Source organism: Microtus oregoni, unplaced genomic scaffold (genome assembly GCF_018167655.1).
Source record: "Microtus oregoni isolate MIOR12 unplaced genomic scaffold, Mior012 000036F_ref0000092, whole genome shotgun sequence".
Classification (NCBI taxonomy): Eukaryota; Metazoa; Chordata; class Mammalia; order Rodentia; family Cricetidae; genus Microtus; species Microtus oregoni.
Window position 1 is genome coordinate 23,326,397 of NW_024543095.1, and position 16,598 is coordinate 23,342,994.

Sequence of the window (16,598 nt, forward strand, 5' to 3'; positions counted from 1 at the left end):
AATGCGTATTGTTTCAACATATTTATACATTGTATAATTTGTAAATCACATTATATATGTATATCATCAAGTATTTATCATGTTTCATATCTAAGAACAAATAAATAATATTTAAAAATAATTTAAAAAAAAACCTAAGCAGTGGCATTGTTAGGGCAAATACGGACCTACCTGCTTGCTCCACCCAGTTTAATGTGGTGGAAGTCTGTTCACTGCCTCTGAGACTGCCAGGTGGGAGCCACACTCACCACCTCAACTCTGATAACCAGTTGACCCATGCAACCAAGTAACTTGCAGCATGGTGCCCACAAACTCCATTTAAGTGCTCGGCCTCCTGAAAGAGCCAGTGTTTGCACTGGCACCACGGCCCAGAAAGCCACTGTTTTAAAAACAAGTGGCTTTTTTTTTTCTGCTACCACTGAATCAGGAAAACCCCTCTTAAAGGAGCCACAGTGTTAAGCCATGATTAACTCTGTTTGTTTTTTTTTTTCTTTCTAGAATTCCTTTCCAAACTCTCTCAGGTTTTTTTTTTTAAATATTTATTTATTTATTATGTATACAATATTCTGTCTGTGTGTACATCTGCAGGCCAGAAGAGGGCACCAGATCTCATTACAGATGGTTGTGAGCCAACCACCATGTGGTTGCTGGGAATTGAACTCAGGACCTTTGGAAGAGCAGGCAATGCTCTTAACCACTGAGCCATCTCTCCAGCCCCTCTCTCAGGTTTTAAGTGGATTTTAGTTGACCATGTTGTCACCAATTTGTTGTAGGAAGGTCGTTTGTTTGTTCCCTGTGGCTCAGCCCCTAAATAACCACATGGAAACTATATTATTTGCAATACTGTTTGTCCAATAGCTTAAGAGTATTTCTTTTTGTTGTAGGTGGAGGCCACTAGTTGTTTTCAGCTGCTCAGCCCCAAAAAAATCACATAGAAGCCATATTATTTGCAATACTGTTTTGCCAATAACTTAAGCATATTTCTACCTTGCTCCTATATCCTAAACTAACCCATCTCCATTATTCTGTGCATCACCATGAGGTTGTGGCCTACCAGCAAAGTTTCGGTGGGCTCCAGTGGAGGCTTCTGCCCCCAAGCAGGGCTACATGCCTTCTCACTGATTCCGCCATCTTTCTCCTGGCATTCAGTTTAGTTTTCTCCACCTAGTTCTACCCTATCAACAGGCCAAGGCAGTTTCCTTCTTCATTAGCCAATAAAAGCAACACATACAGAAGGACCTCCCACACCAATAGACCTCTGTGAAAAACACATATGCTTGTCGATTCCTCTTCACATCCCACCCCTCATGCAGAACATTCCCTGTGTGTCTCGAGTAAGGAAGCAGAGACTGAGGCTCTGGGCTTATGCTAATAGATACTGAATGTATCCAATGGGGACACATGCTTCTGTTTCAACTAGTAGCTGAATATTAGATGATATAATCCTTCTTGTGACTTCTCCCCACACCTACCTCTCACCGTAGTTCAGATCACGCCTGGGGTGTAAGAGAACAAAGCAGATAAAACTGTATGAAAAGTGTAGCTATGTAGTAGCCTTACTAGGATAATTGAGATTATATTTGCTGATCTGGCTGATCAGTTACACAATGGATCATTTGAGCAGTTACATTCTGTCCCTCATTTCTGTGTGAGAATCTAAGTATACTTTATTTAGATTAATTTACTATTGGGATAAGGTGTAGAGCAAATGATGAAGTCATTAGTGGAACAGAACTGAGTGCCTTATGGCCCACATGGATTCACTTTGAATTTCCTGCTGTCCAGTCAGGTACCTGGAGATGCAATTGGAGAGCTGCTTTGGGGCCATTCTCAAATGTCAATTTTTCTCAGAGACACACTCACTTTGAATTTCTGGTTAGTCAGAAATGGGTGCTGCTTGAAGCACTGGGTCTTGAATATTTTAACTTCTTTCTAGGGTTTTTCTCTCTTAAGTTCTCAATGTGGCCAACAGCATGATTCTCATGTTTGTCAGGTACATTGTCTTAATTTCCCTGGGGTCTGTACCCTAGCTGTAGATTGAGGTATCTTACTAGAGCATGAAGCTGGCCTTGAGGGTACACTCTAGCTTACGTTGTTTCTCTACTGTCTTCTTAGATCTTATACTTATTTACTTAACTTGGAAGTCATATATACCATGGCATGCATGTGGAGGTCAAAGGACAACTTGTGAGAATCAGGTCTTTCCTTCCACCATGTGGATTCTGGGCATCAAACTCAGGTCATCATTCTTGTGGGCAAGCGCGTTTACCAACCAAGCAATCTTGCCCTCACCCTTTTTTAGGATACCATGCACACTCTTTACTCTGTTTGCAAGGCCTTTCTCACCGAAGCCTGCTTAGAAACCTTTAGATCAGATACATAAGCATCCTAGACCACAGCATAATCATACACACCTGTGTACAAAAACACACAAATGCACACTCAAACAGAAATGCTCAACACACCAAATGCACACTCAAACAGAAATCCATACTGTATTTCTTTTGGCACTTTTACTCCTGACTTTCTTCAACCTAAAACTCCCTCAAAGCTACCTCCCAACCCTTGTTATCATTCAGGATCAAACTGAATGCCACACCCTCACCTCAGCATCTTGCTCTTTTTCTTAGCCAGGTTTGTTTGTGTGCTTTTTTTTTTTTTTGAAACATCTTGTTTTATAGCATAGGTCAGCAGTTCTCAACTTGTGGGTCATTACCTTTTGGGAGCTGCATATCAGATATCCCATATATCATCTGTTATAATTCAGTAGCAAAATTACAATTACAAAGAATCAACAAAATAATTTTATGATTGGGGTCACCACAACATGAGAAACTGTATTAAAGAGTCACAGAGTTAGGGAGGTTAAGAACCACTGCTCTGTAGCTGTATAGCCGACTACTATATCTGAACGTCACTGAGGCACCTAAAGTGTGACCTGTTTACAGAATTAGCAGCCAGTATCTTAAGCTCATCTTGTACTGGTCTGCCTGCCTGATTGACATCATCACCCTTCTAACTTACCCCGGAATTATTTGTCTTATTTTCCTCATTCTGTGGCTTTGGTGTGGAACTTGGGCATCTTTCATTTGAGCTGTCTCACCAGCAAGTTTTTCCTCTCTTAATAGTGTCCTCACTGTTGTTCAAGTGACTTTCTAAAACACAAGTTTGATGTAGTAACTTGAGCCATTCTTTAATTTTTTTTCATTTTATTTTAAGTGTATGGGTGTGTGCAATGCTCACAGAGGCCAGAAGACGGTGTTAGATACCCTGGAATGGAGTTATGAATAGTTATGAGCTACCATATGGGTGCCAGGAATTGAACCCTGGGAGAGAAACCAGGGCTTTTTAATCATTGAGCTCTCTCCCCAGCCACCTATTTTATAGTAGTTCTACAGTCTTTTAGAGTATAGATTCCATAATCTCTGTAGAAGGAGCTGCGAGCTGTGTTCCTGCCACCTGGCTCCCTGCCGCCTGGCTAGCTTATTCCCCGAAATAACGACACACAAACTGTATTCTTTTTTTTTTTCAAAATATTTATTTATTATATATACAATATTCTGTCTGTGTGTATGCCTTCAGGCCAGAAGAGGGCACCAGACGCCATTACAGATGGTTGTGAGTCACCATGTGGTTGCTGGGAATTGAACTCAGGTCCTTTGGAAGAGCAGGCAATGCTCTTAACCACTGAGCCATCTATCTCTCCAGCCCCAAACTGTATTCTTTTAAACACTGCTTGGCCCATTAGCTCTAGCCCTTACTGGCTAATTCTTATATCCCAATCAACCCATCTCTAATAATCTGTGTAGCACCAGCCTTACCAGGAAAGATTCAGCATGTCTGAAGAAAGCATTTATAATTGCTGAATTGTGACCTCACTTGTCTTGTAGTGCCTAGACGACATTTGCACTAACAGGGATGTGATTTCTGTGAAGACAAAAGCCCTATTTTTCTGTAATACCAGAAACAATACTCACACCCTAACAAGAATCAGTTGAGGCAAATTATTTAGAAGAACATTTCATGACAACATAGGAGGAAAGCAGTATCAAAAATAGGTAGATATGTGGGTACCTAGAGATACAGATAACATATTTACTTTTAAACTATATATATGGCATAGGGTTTTAATTTTATTGGAATTCTTTTGTTTCTTCAAAACTGTGCCAAGTGTTCTGAAAATAAAAAGAGTTAAAATAAATATCTACTTGGAAAAAGATTCGTGATTAATTTGCTTTTACTTTGAAAAGAATAAAGGTACAGAGAATGTAAGTACTATTCATGTCTAAATAGTCCTTGCTAGTTTTTAAATAGAGAGGACTATATTGGAAAGTGTGTTGATGTGCTGTTTTGTTTTGCTGGCACTAACATTTTTAGGCAAATGATTCATTAACAGTAAATTAATATGTTAAAATGAATTAAAAGAAAATGCATTTAGTTACACAATTTTTAAGAGGTAAGTATAACCAGAGCATACATATAAACTTTAGTGTCCTTATTTATTTGAGAAATAAGAGCAATAAGACCTTTAGGAGAACTTTTGGTTTCATCAGTTCTTTAGAGTGCTGCTTGGAAAAGATAAGGGAATCTCTGTTTGACCTGTCTACATGTCAGAAGAGGGCACCCTATGAGATACTAGCTAGCTCAGTCTGCTCGTCTTTCATAAGCCATAAAGCCTTCCTGCTGTGCTCCATATTGAATCTTAATGCAGACATGCTGTTCATGTTTAAATAGTCTTTGTTAGTTTTTAAGTAGAGAGGACTATCTTGGAAATATACTTTATTTAAAATAAATAATGTTAATGATTAATAACAAATAATAATAACAATTTAAAACAAATAGTAATAAAGAACAAATAAATGATATTTATTTGAAATAAATAAACTCTATTTTGACATGAGAAGAATGGTCCCTTTTCCCATTATTTTCATAATGGTGAACTCACATTCCTTCCCTACAGGACACTGGATCTGTGGACTGGGCTTAGATACAGGTCTTGGGGTCCTTACACCTACTCCTGAATACGTGGGAAAAGGCTGCTGCAGATCTAGCTTCTGAGGAGCTGAAGGGGTCCAATTAGAATATGTTTATCAAACCAGAAACAACCGTAAAGCTGCGCTACATGTCTGTTTATGATGTAGATCTATGAAGTCCCATCCAGGGCTGGTTCAGTTGGTGCTCTGTCATTGCTCCTTACCTTCTCTGCTCATTGTGAATTACCAGTGTGAACCTAGTCTACCAGTAGCTTCCAGAAAGAGAGCATCACAGTCGTCCAACACTTCATTTTGCATGTTCATGCTCTTTGAAAATAAACAACCTGCTCATCCATTTCCTCCGGTTCCCATTTTTTCTTACCCTTGATCAGTAGTCATCCCTTTAGCTGCACTCCTTGCCAATTCATAAGTTCACATCAATTCTTTGTGAATATGTTTTTTTTTAAAAATTATTCTATTTTTGAGATTGTATCATTCCATTATCTTCTCCTTCCAAACCCTTCCACATACCTCTCCTTGTTCTCTTTCAAATTCATGGCCTCTTTTTTTCATTAATGTTGTTACATACATAAATGTACACAATTACATCTGAAACACGTGAATACAGCCTGCTCAGTCTGTGTAATGTTACCTGTATTTCAAGGCTGACTGGCATTGGAAATCAATTGTAGATTCTTTTCTGGAGAAGACTATTTCTCCCACTCTCTGCATTTCTTAACTGTCTATAGTTTTTGTGTAGGGTTGAGGCCTCATGGGCTTTTGGATGTCTGCTGTGTTGTGCTTGCTCAGGTCATGTTTAGGTAGTCATGTTGGTGAGACTTTGTATGTACAGCTTCAGATACTCTTAGGAAACACAATCTCATAGAGAATTTCCTGTTCTTCTAGCTTTTACAAACCTTCTCTCCCTTTTCCACAATGATCCCCAAGCCTTAAGTATAGAAGTTATATTGTGGATATTTCTATTGGGACTGGGCTCCGCAACCCTGTGTTTCGACTGTTTGTGGTTTTCTGTAGTGTTTTCTATCTATTGCAAAGAGAAGTTTCCTTGATGAAGGGTGAGAACAACATTTATCCATGTGTGTAAGGACAAATATTTAGAAGGTAATTAGGAATTATGCTTGTCTAGTAAAGTGGTGGCTGTAGATTCTCCTCTAAGATCCATGGCTTTACTAGCCCTGGGTAGTTGTCCAGGTTCCCAGTACCAGTCATAATTTCCCTTGGTTACCGCTAAGGTATGTGTGCCACTACTGTATCTTAAGGTTGTTCATGTTGGCCCTTGTTGTGGATTATAGAAATCATAACTGGGTGGGATTATTGGTTGCTTTCTTCTTTTGGAAATTTGCATGATGTTTTCAGGTTAGTTTCAGTGCTGGGGGTTCTGGGCCCTGTTTCTGAAGTGTATGGTGTCTTCAGCAGTAAGCACTTACCTTCCTAACTCTTGGGGACAACCAGGGGAAGTAGTGATAGCCTATAATGTTTTGGGAGTTTTTTGGAAAGCTCTGACCAACAGCTCAAAGGAAGACTTCTCATATGTGGGTCAGGTGTTTTTGTGAGATGGTCATTGGCCCTAGTGGGAACGTCATCAGCCCAATTGGGAAAATTTCGCTTCAACTCCTTTACTATTGGTAGGACTGCAGTCCGATTTGGTCTGGAAGTCAGTTTTGGAGAGTTCTCAAGAAGCTTAAAATAAACCCACCATATGACCCAGTGTAGTCAGACTTTCCTTTGTGGGACTGCCAGCCTGCAAATAACGACATAGAGATGTATTGTTCATTATGAAAGCTTGGCCTTAGCTTAGGCTTGTTCCGACTAGCTCTTGTAACTCAAACTAACCTGTTTCTATTTATTCATTTACATCCTGCCTCGTGACTTTCACCTCTCTCGCATTCTCTAAGTCTGATGTGTTCTGCATCTCACTGGTGTCTCTGGCATGCCTAGATTTATCTCCAGTTCCTCTCTTTCCCCAGAAGTCCTGCCTATTTTCTCCTGCCTAGCTATTGGCCACTCATATCTTTATTAAACCAATCAGGTGCCTTAGGCAGGTGAGGCAAAATATAGAAACATCTTTATACAGTGTAAACAGATATCCCACAAGAAGCCAGCTATTCCATCCTTGGCATATGCCCAAAGGAAAGGTCTCAGTATCCTCCTTCACAGCCACTTACTTACCCAGCCACTTTCATCGCTGCTCTGTTCACAATAGCCAGGAAATGGAAACAACCAAAATGACCTTCAGTGATGGTGAATGGACAGAGAAAATGTGGTACATATACACTATGGGACAGTACTCAGCTGGAAAGAAAAATGAAATTGTGAACATTGCAGGTAAAGGGAGGGGGGACTAGAAAGATCATATTGAGTGAAACCCAAAGACCCAGAACACTGAACAGCATGTTCTCTCTCATCGGAGGTTCCCACCTCCAAATCTTCAGACTTGAGTACATTTCCTGGAGTGGCTGCAGAAACCAAAGTAAAAAGGGACCATTGTTTCCTCACTGTAATTGCTAAGTATACGTATATGAATTTCCTGTCAAATGTGTATTCATAAAGATTATTGTGGGTTTACATAAAATCTAGGACATTGTCCTTATTTCTGTGGAACTAGAACACCTTAATACTTTTTGTACAAGAAGACCTTTCTTACTTTTTTTCTACCAAGAGAGTCCAAAGTTTCAGACGCTTGTGTCAGTTGAGTTGCTTGTGTAGTCTTTTGAGAAAAATTAAACCAAGATCTAAGTGATTTCCATGCAAAATTAATGCTTCCCCCGACTTCTGCCAAGTGCTGTGATGCATTTATGCAGCAGATGCCAGAAAGTTTAGAACTTGTATCTGGAAACAGTCCAAAATTCTAAGACAGAAAGCATTTGTGCCTGGGGCAATGTAATGACCCCACCTGTGTCTTTTTCTTGTCTTCTGGATATTTTCATTTTATGTCCAGAAAGGCTCAGGCAGGCCCTTCTTCTATTTTTAAATCTTCCCTCTGAAACAGTTTTAATTTTACAAGTCTAGATCTCACTCCAAGTTTCAGAATATGTGTGCTACAGCATAAAATGTCCTGACAGAGACCTAATGGCCTAGCACTTAAGCATCTATTTTTTAGACACAAATTGAGAGACTTGGAGCCATAAAACTATTGTGTAATTAGTCACTATCAGATGTTGTATGAGCTTGAATTTCACACATCTGTATGATAGGTAAATTACTTTCCACTTTCTCATTATTTTGATAAATAGCCCAACCTGTTAATAAACTAAAATAAATGGAAATACTTAGTTGTTGGATTTATTTGCTTTGTTTTTTATTTATGATCTAGGGGGAAACCAGAAAGGAACAAGTATTTATTGAGTGCCTTTTGTGTTCCAAATATTGTCCTAGATATGTTTACTTCCCTAATCTCATTTGGTCCTCACAGCCCCTCATTATCCCAGTTGTAGAGATGATGAACTTTAAACAAGCCACATGATGACTCTTTATACTTGTGTGGGGTCTTTCTCATCATACGTCTAAAGCCATCTGTCATTGGGGATGCTGAGTTATAAAAAGGAGAAGTTGACTATTGTAATTTATCCTGACCACTGCAGAGCTGGGGCCAGAAAAATGAAAACACATGTAGTATTTCTCAATGCTTTGTGATTGTTAATTATGGGAAACAGTTAATAGAGATAGGGAACAAGTAAACAATACAGGACACCTTTAGCAAGAGGCAGGCATTTCTAATGCTTGAATACAAATAATGCTGTTCCAGTGGACATCCATGTACAAAACCATTAGCCTCGATCCATACAGCCTGTTCAGTTAGATGATCTAGTTATAAAATTTAAAACTATAAAGTTTACAGAAGAAATAAAGGAAATTTCTATGAGTTTTTTGGTTAGTTATGAACCTTTTAAGTATGTGACTTCCAAATACTGATGATTTAAAGTGTATAAAAAATTTAAGGAGGAGGCTTTAGTTTAATTGTTAGATTGCTGGCCTCGCATAGTCAAAGCTCTGGAATTCTTAGTACCGTGTAGACTAGGCATGGTGACACACATTTTTAATATGGGCACAAAGGAGGTAGAGGTAGGATATCAAAAGTTCCAGGTCTTTTGGGATGTTTGAGACTCAATCTCAAAGAATTTTTTAAATATTTGCTTATTTTATGTGTATGTGTGTTTTGCCTCCTTGAATGTTTGCAAACCACATGCTTATCATCAGATTTGAACAATTCCTTTACCAAAGGGGGAAAAAATAGTGTGTGGAACAATCCTCAACATCACTAGGCATTTTGGAACTGAAAATTAAATCCATAATGCATGGTACTCAACTTCATATTCATGTTACTGCCAGCCAAAAGAGTAAAGAATCAGAAGAAGGAACTGTAACCTTCTGAGAAGCTTCCTTGAGATCCTCTCTCATTTACACCCCATTGCTCAAAACTAGCTGTACACGACTCTGAAATGCGGACACTGAAGAGCGAAACCAGAAGGTTGTGTTACAGGCTTTAAGAGGTCTTACTGCCAAGGTACCTTGTAGCCTGGTGCTCTTTACTCCTGTTTCTGAACCCTTGTTTGAGCTTACCCTAGGCAGTATGGCCTTTTTTGTAGGGGGCAGTAGACCCCTGAACCCTTGACTTTGTTTGCCTCAGACCCTTTGCCTGCTGAAGTGAACTGAGTACAAACAGCTGTTTTCCTGTATCTGCAGCTGCTCTGAGCACGAGACCCTCATGAAATCCTGATGGCAGGAGAGTGGTTTCTGGTGGGTTTACAGCTGTAAATCCTGGGAGCTGGGGCGTGGCTATCAGTTAAAGATCCCTATATAAGCTTCCCTGGAGCACAGTAAAGATGGCATTTTTGTTTCAAGGATGACCATGTCCTTGTGTCTGTGTGCATAAGCGTTTAAATCTCCAGCCTCTTTCCCTGCCTCATGTCCGGTCCCGTAGTGCAGGCGCTCCACTTTTCCTTTCTTTTTCCTTTTTTTTTTTTTTTTTTTTTGAGGCAGGGTCATGCTACAAACTGAGGCTAGCTTCTACCTTGCAATCCTGCTGTTAAGACTTCCGAGTGTCGCATCTACAGGTGTGTGCCATCACTTTTAGCTAGCACCGTCTCTACAGGTGTGTGCCATCACTTTTAGCTAGCACCGTCTTAAAATAAGATACAGCACTTAGATGGCAACTCTAATCCTTGAGTTTTGATCATTTTAAGGAGTTGTTAGAGGTATTATACTTTGAAACAGTTTAGATTTTGGAGTGTTGTAGGTTTTGGACTTTTAGGTTAAAGATGATAACTTCCATTTCATGATTAAATATTAGAATTCAACAGTAATATTGCCGTGAGTTTTCTCATTGTGATTTTTTTTTTCTTTTGACAGGATAGGGTCTCAGTTTTGCTCTAGATCTCACTATATAGCTCAGGTTAGTTTTGACCTCTTGGCAGGCTTCCTACTTCAGCCTTCTGAGTGCTGGGATTTTAGGAACAAGCCACCACACCCAACTAGTGGGGAAGTTTTAAATTATATATTTGACTTTTTACATATATATTGTATTATATAAATATATATTTTAGTAATATATTTGAATTAATATAAATGAATACTATTAATCTGGATTTTTTGAGTAAACTCTGATTGTTACCTGTTTCTGGAAAATTTGTTCACTTTGTCTAAATTGTCAGATTTATTTACTTATCTCTTTATTTCTTTTAAATTAGATTGATTCAATGTAGCCACTTTGGGAAGAAGGATGAGAAAATGCAACTTCTCCCCCAAGTTCACCTCTGGGGTTCTGACTTGAGAATAGGGTTTATTTAAAATCAAGAGACATACACAGCTAAGCAGTCCAGCACAAAGTTCATTTTTTAAAATTTGTTCCTAAAATACTGATAGACATTTTACTGCTGTCATGCTCTAGGGATGGTATGCTCATTTAGGACACGTCCGTAGTGTCTGCACTCCATTTTACGTTCATCACATTGTTCCTACGGCTTTTCCTAATTCTAATAAAAGGGACTGTTCTATGCATTTTATCTCCATTGTCACGGTGGTTTTGTATAATGGTGTTAGCGATTGTGGTGAGATTTACCAACTGCGTCTTTAACTTTTCAAAGTCTTTCTCCCACTCTCTGTCTCAGCCTGTGCGTTAGCACTGTCTTTTGTTTTATTTGAACATGTATTCTTAGCCTCCTGATATGTGATTTTAATATTGCTTATTGCCATGTGGTTTTTAAAGAGACTTGAACATCTTTTAAAATGTCTTTTATGTTTGCCTTCAGTTTCCTTGCGTAGATTTGGGCTTCTATTTGTTTTTGGATTTTACTTTTAAGAACTTCTTTTAACATACCTTGTATCACATATTAGGGAGCAGTAAGGTATCTCAGATTTGTCTTTTGGAAAGGCCTTGATTTTGGCTTGCTTTTTAAACATATTTTCATTGTCTATAAAACATTAGATTTCTCCCCGCCCCCACCAAACTTTAAAGGTGTTCTTTGTGTCTTAACTGCATAGTTTCTACCAGGAAGTTTTGACCTCATCTTTGTTTTTCTGTATCTAATAATTTGGTCTATTTAAGCCTCCTTCAGGGCAGTGCTCCTGTCCCTGGAGTGAGTAAGAGTTTATTCTGCTGTGCCCCAGTCCTAGCTGCTGTGACTTGCCCCTTGGCGAAAGCTCGGAGGCCAAGAGCTATGCTTCTGTTTAGCTCCCAGAGGCATGGGGTCTTTGTTTGGGTGCTAGAGTGGGGCATGCATTTTGCTTTTCTTTTTTTTTAGTTTAGTGCATTTTATGGTATATACTATAGAGCAGTTCATTGACTCTTGCAGATAAGTTAAAAATTAATGTACATTCAATAGGAGGCACATGCCTAACAGCTCTCCTGGTCAAGATATACAATTGTAAGAGCTTGGAATCAATTGCATTATAGGGCATGGACTATGAATAACTGATAGATTTGAAGTAGAATTTGCTATTTGCTTTTTGATTTGATGGCATCAAATGGTTTGCTTCATTTTTTTTTCATTATACATACCCAATTCAAGTTCCCAGTCCCTCCCTCCTCCCATTCCATCCACTCACCCCCCACCCCACTCCCATTCACTCCTCAGAGAGGGTAAGGCACATTGCCTTGGGGAAGGCCCAAGGCCCTCCCTACTATATCTAGGCTGAGTAAGGTATCCGCCCAAAGGGAATTAGGGTCCCAAAAAGCCAGTACAAGCAGAGGAATAAATCCTGGTACCACTGCCAGTGGCCCCTCAGTCTGCCCCAGCCATGCAACTGTCACCCATATTCAGAGTTTGGTCCTATGCTTGTTCCTTCCCAGTCTGGCTGGTGTTGTTGAGCTCCCATTAGCTCAGGTAGACTGTTTCAGTGGGTGTCCCCATCATGGTCTTGACCTCTTTGCTCATATTCTCATTCCTCCCACTCTTCAACTGGACTTTGGGAACTTAGTCCAGTGCTCCAGTGCAGGTCTCTGCCGCTTTATCTCTATGAATATTCATAAATGTGGCTTTCTTATAGTATATAAAAAAATCCTTAAAAGAAAGGTGTAGCTCAATAAAATCAATTAAAATAAAAAGAAATCCCCCCCCCCCCGCTCCCAAAAGAAAGAAAAAGTAGTCTTTATGGACCTTTTCTTTCAGTCTGTTGTTAATAAATGATATTCCCTCTTTTCCTTTTAGGACTGTAAGGCTCTGGGAAGTCGAAAATCCAAAGAAGCAAAAAAGCGTTTTTAAACCTCGGACAATGCAGGGTAAAAAGGTCATTCCCACTACGTGCACGTACAGTAGAGATGGGAACCTGGTGGCAGCCGCCTGCCAGAACGGAAGCATACAGATCTGGGATCGAAACTTGACAGTAAGCCAAAGCCTTTTTTGTTTGGTTGTGTTATTTGAGATGGGGTTTCTCTATGTAGCCCTGGATGTTCTGCTGTCCTTGAAGTCACTATGTACACCTGACTGACTTTGAGTTCACAGAGACAGGCCTGCCTCTGCCTCTAGAGTGCTGAATTAAAGGTGTCTATCACCAGCTGAAGTCAATGACTTTTAAATCTTTTTTTTTTTTTTTTTGGCAGCGGATACCTAAAGCATAAAGACAAACATCTTGTTAAAATACTATGAATTTCAATTTCCTGAATTTAGAATACTTTAAGCTGCAGTATTAATTTATCAAGTGCTGTGGTTTTTTTTTTATAATAATCAGTATTTCAGCCAACATTCCAGCTCTGATTTAGAGTGTATTATTAAAATAAATTCACCCCTTTGATATAAAACTTAAAAAGCATAGTATAGCTTACTATATAAAAATCTCAATTTCACTTTGAAAAGAAATGCTTATCCATAATACAGAACAGTACTGAACAGAGAACCAGAAAACACTTTTTAAAGGGTATAAGAAAACTGAAAAATCTAAAATTATTTCAATTGTTTTATAATGATTTCTATAATAATTTAGATAATGTTTTATTTTAATATTCTTTCCTATGCCAGACTATTTTAATAGTTTTAAGTTTTCTTTCTATAGTTTTAGCTAATAAATTTTGAACTGAAATAGATGATACAATCTGCAGAAACAATGAAAGTAAAAGCTCTTAACTCATTCTGTAGATTACCAATAAGCTTTAAAAGCCTTGTGTTAGTGTAGGTGGCAAAAGGAAAATATTTCATAGCTAAAAGAGTCGCGACTACCAGTATTAAAGTTGCATGCGAATGTTGTAAGATCTTTTACATTTTATTTACTTGTTTGTGTGGTTTGTTGGGGGTATACTTGTCCATGGTGTGTGTGTAGATGCCAGAGGACAGCTTGCTGAACTCTGTTCCCCCTTTAACTATGGGACCCAGCAGTCACCCTTAAGTCACTTGTAGACTTGTGGGCAAGTGTCCTTTACCCACCCTGCATCTGACTGCCGCTACAGATGTTGCGATACAGTTTGAATTCTTTACTTGAATAAAAGGTTCTTGTCAAATTATTAATTAGTATTTATTGAATATATTTTATATGCTATATCATATTCTAGGTTTTAAGAGCATTGATAAAAAATTTCCTGCCCTCATGGAGTTCACATTTGAATTTTAAAAGTGTTTATTAAAGGAGACTAGAGAGAGGGCTCAGCAGTGAAGAGCACTGGCTGCTCTTCTAGAGGACCCAGGTTCAGTTCTCATATCCATTTGTGGCTCACAGCTGTCTGTAACTCTAGTTTTATGGAATCCAATGCCCTCTTCTGGCCTTGGAGGGCACCAGACACATGATACAGAAACACATGCGGGCAAAACATCCATGTACATAAAACATACATAAAATAAAAACAATCTTTCCAGCTTTGTTCCTCAAACGGTTATATTTTAAAACATTTACGTTTTGAATAGGACCCTAGGGAGGTTAAGTCATTTGTGTTGAAATAAGGTAAAGTGTAATGATGGGGGAAACCCTACTGATAATGCTGGAAATATCTTCGGCATTTTCTGTTTGTCAGATCTTTTTATTTCTGTTTTCATCTCCACTGTAAACTCCATAAAGCTTCATAACAGCACACAGATTTTAAAATGCCTTTGAATTGTAAACTGAATTTTAACCAAGCAGTAAATCTTCTAGTAACTGGCTTTCGTCGTCTGTGGGTGCTGCTAACTTAAACAACACGTAGTTTTCTTATGGAGCTTTAAGAATAGTGTTTTCAGAATGCTATACACACAGGTGTCTTTTTCTTAGGAGCTGTTTTTGTTATTACTATTTTTTTAAAATAAAATTGAGTGTAATTTTTGAAGATCAGTCTCACATATCTTGAAATAATGGCAGTTTGTCATTTCCAGTTTTGTGGAAAACAGAGCAAGGTGTGAGGCTCAGTGTTCTAAGCCATCTGCTAAGGGAGCAGGGCCTAAGACATCCTGCTGATCCCAGTCTTTAATTCTGTTTTGCTGACTTTAGTAACATGTGAGCATGTAGTTTACTAGACTGTATCCTATTTGTTATATTTTACTCATTTTTATATTAGTATATTAGTATAATCTGGAAACAAAATAAGAAGAAAAAAACTTCACTATCAGGAAATACTCTGATTTAAAACAGATTTTAAAATAATTTTGAATTGTCATTTCATCTATCTATCTATCTATCTATCTTCCATCCAAATCACAGAAGCACGACAGCTGAAGGGAGAAAAGCTCTTTACACAGGGCCAAAGGAAGTGTGATGGCACATTTGTGATGAGTAGGTGAAGCTGTCATAGTTGCCACCTTTAATCCTGGAGCTAGCATTTAATTCCCTTCAACATACCTTGAACAAAGCACTTTCTCACAAATGCAGGATCTGCTAGTGACAGTGCTTGTGTCCTGAGGATCTTCTCCCTTTCCTCTAGAGCAGTGTTCTCAACCTTTCTGATTCTGTGGCCCAGTTCCTCATCTTCTGGTGACCCCCAACCGTAAAATCATCTCACTACTTCTTCATAACTGTACTTTTGCTATTGTTATTAATTGTAATGTAAATTCTGATATGCAGGGTATCTGGTATATGACCCCTGTGGAAGGGTTTGTTCAGCCTTCAAAGGGCTGTAACTCACGGTTGAGAACCTCTGCTCTAGACCTACGCTAATCAGTGTGCTAACTATCAGCCACACAGTTTTGCAGGAGTGGGAGACAAATGGGTAATGGCGTGAATGTGGTAAGAAACACATTGCATGCCTGCATGAAAGTCTCATAAAAAGTCTGTTATTACTTAAAACTAATATATGCTGATAGAATTTAAAAGAATTTTATAATAGGATATGTAGTAATAAGGGCGGTGGCGGGGCTGCATCCCCAACACCCCGGCCGCCTGCCCAGCTAGCTTATGCCCCGAAATAATTACACGGACACTGTATTCTTTTAAACACTGCTTGGCCCATTCTCTTCTAGGCTAATTCTCACATATTAATTTAGCCCATTTCTAATCATCTGTATGTAGCACCCCAAGGTGCGCTTACCGGGGAGATTCTAGCCTATGTCCATCCTAGGTCGGAGCTTCATGGCATGTGTCTGCCCGGGAGCGGGGCATGGCGTCTCTCTCAGGCGTCTGCTCCAGGGAGCTGTGGAGTCTCTGACCTCACTTCCTCTTCCTCCCAGCGTTCTGTCCTGTTTTCTCCTCCCACCTATCCTCTAACCAATAAAATGGGCCAGGGCAGTGCCTTTATTAGCCAATGACCCTCCTCCATCAAGGATATACATGCAGTTTATACTCCTCAAAGAATTTGTTTTCTACCTGTGTTTGCTACCTCTCCTCTGTATTCTCCTTGTCCACCATCCTGGTGTTTGTCTACTTGAGGAACATTTTAATTGATATTCTTGTGACCCTATTACCTCACTGAGAACAAGACAAAAGAAATTCAAATGAGAATTGTCTCTGAGCAGGTGGTATCTTGTCTAAGACCCAGAATTGGGGAAGGCAGAGGCCAGAGTAGATAATCCCATTGCCTCCTGGGAGGTGTTCCTTTTGGGTAAGCTAGAGATTGAGATTACATTACAGAGTAAGAGTTCTGACATTACCAAACCAGCAGACCAAAGACACTCTGCCAAAATCTGAAAGGCTTTCTTGAGAGTCTCAAAAGAGTGTTGAATAGTCTCTCTTAGAGTCTCCAGCCAAGTAATTGATAAAAAGCTTAATACAGAGAAG

General features: G+C 39.1%; 1 protein-coding gene across 2 annotated transcripts in view; it reads left to right on the forward strand.

Moving 5' to 3' along the window:
- The window catches only part of Wdr70 (WD repeat domain 70), a 197,363-nt gene that overhangs the window by 109,585 nt on the left and 71,180 nt on the right, over nt 1-16,598 (forward strand). For both annotated transcript variants that reach the window (XM_041631318.1, XM_041631319.1), the window contains one exon: nt 12,641-12,815. In XM_041631318.1, the coding sequence (XP_041487252.1) occupies nt 12,641-12,815 (175 nt within the window). The remainder of the gene's footprint in view (nt 1-12,640; nt 12,816-16,598) is intronic.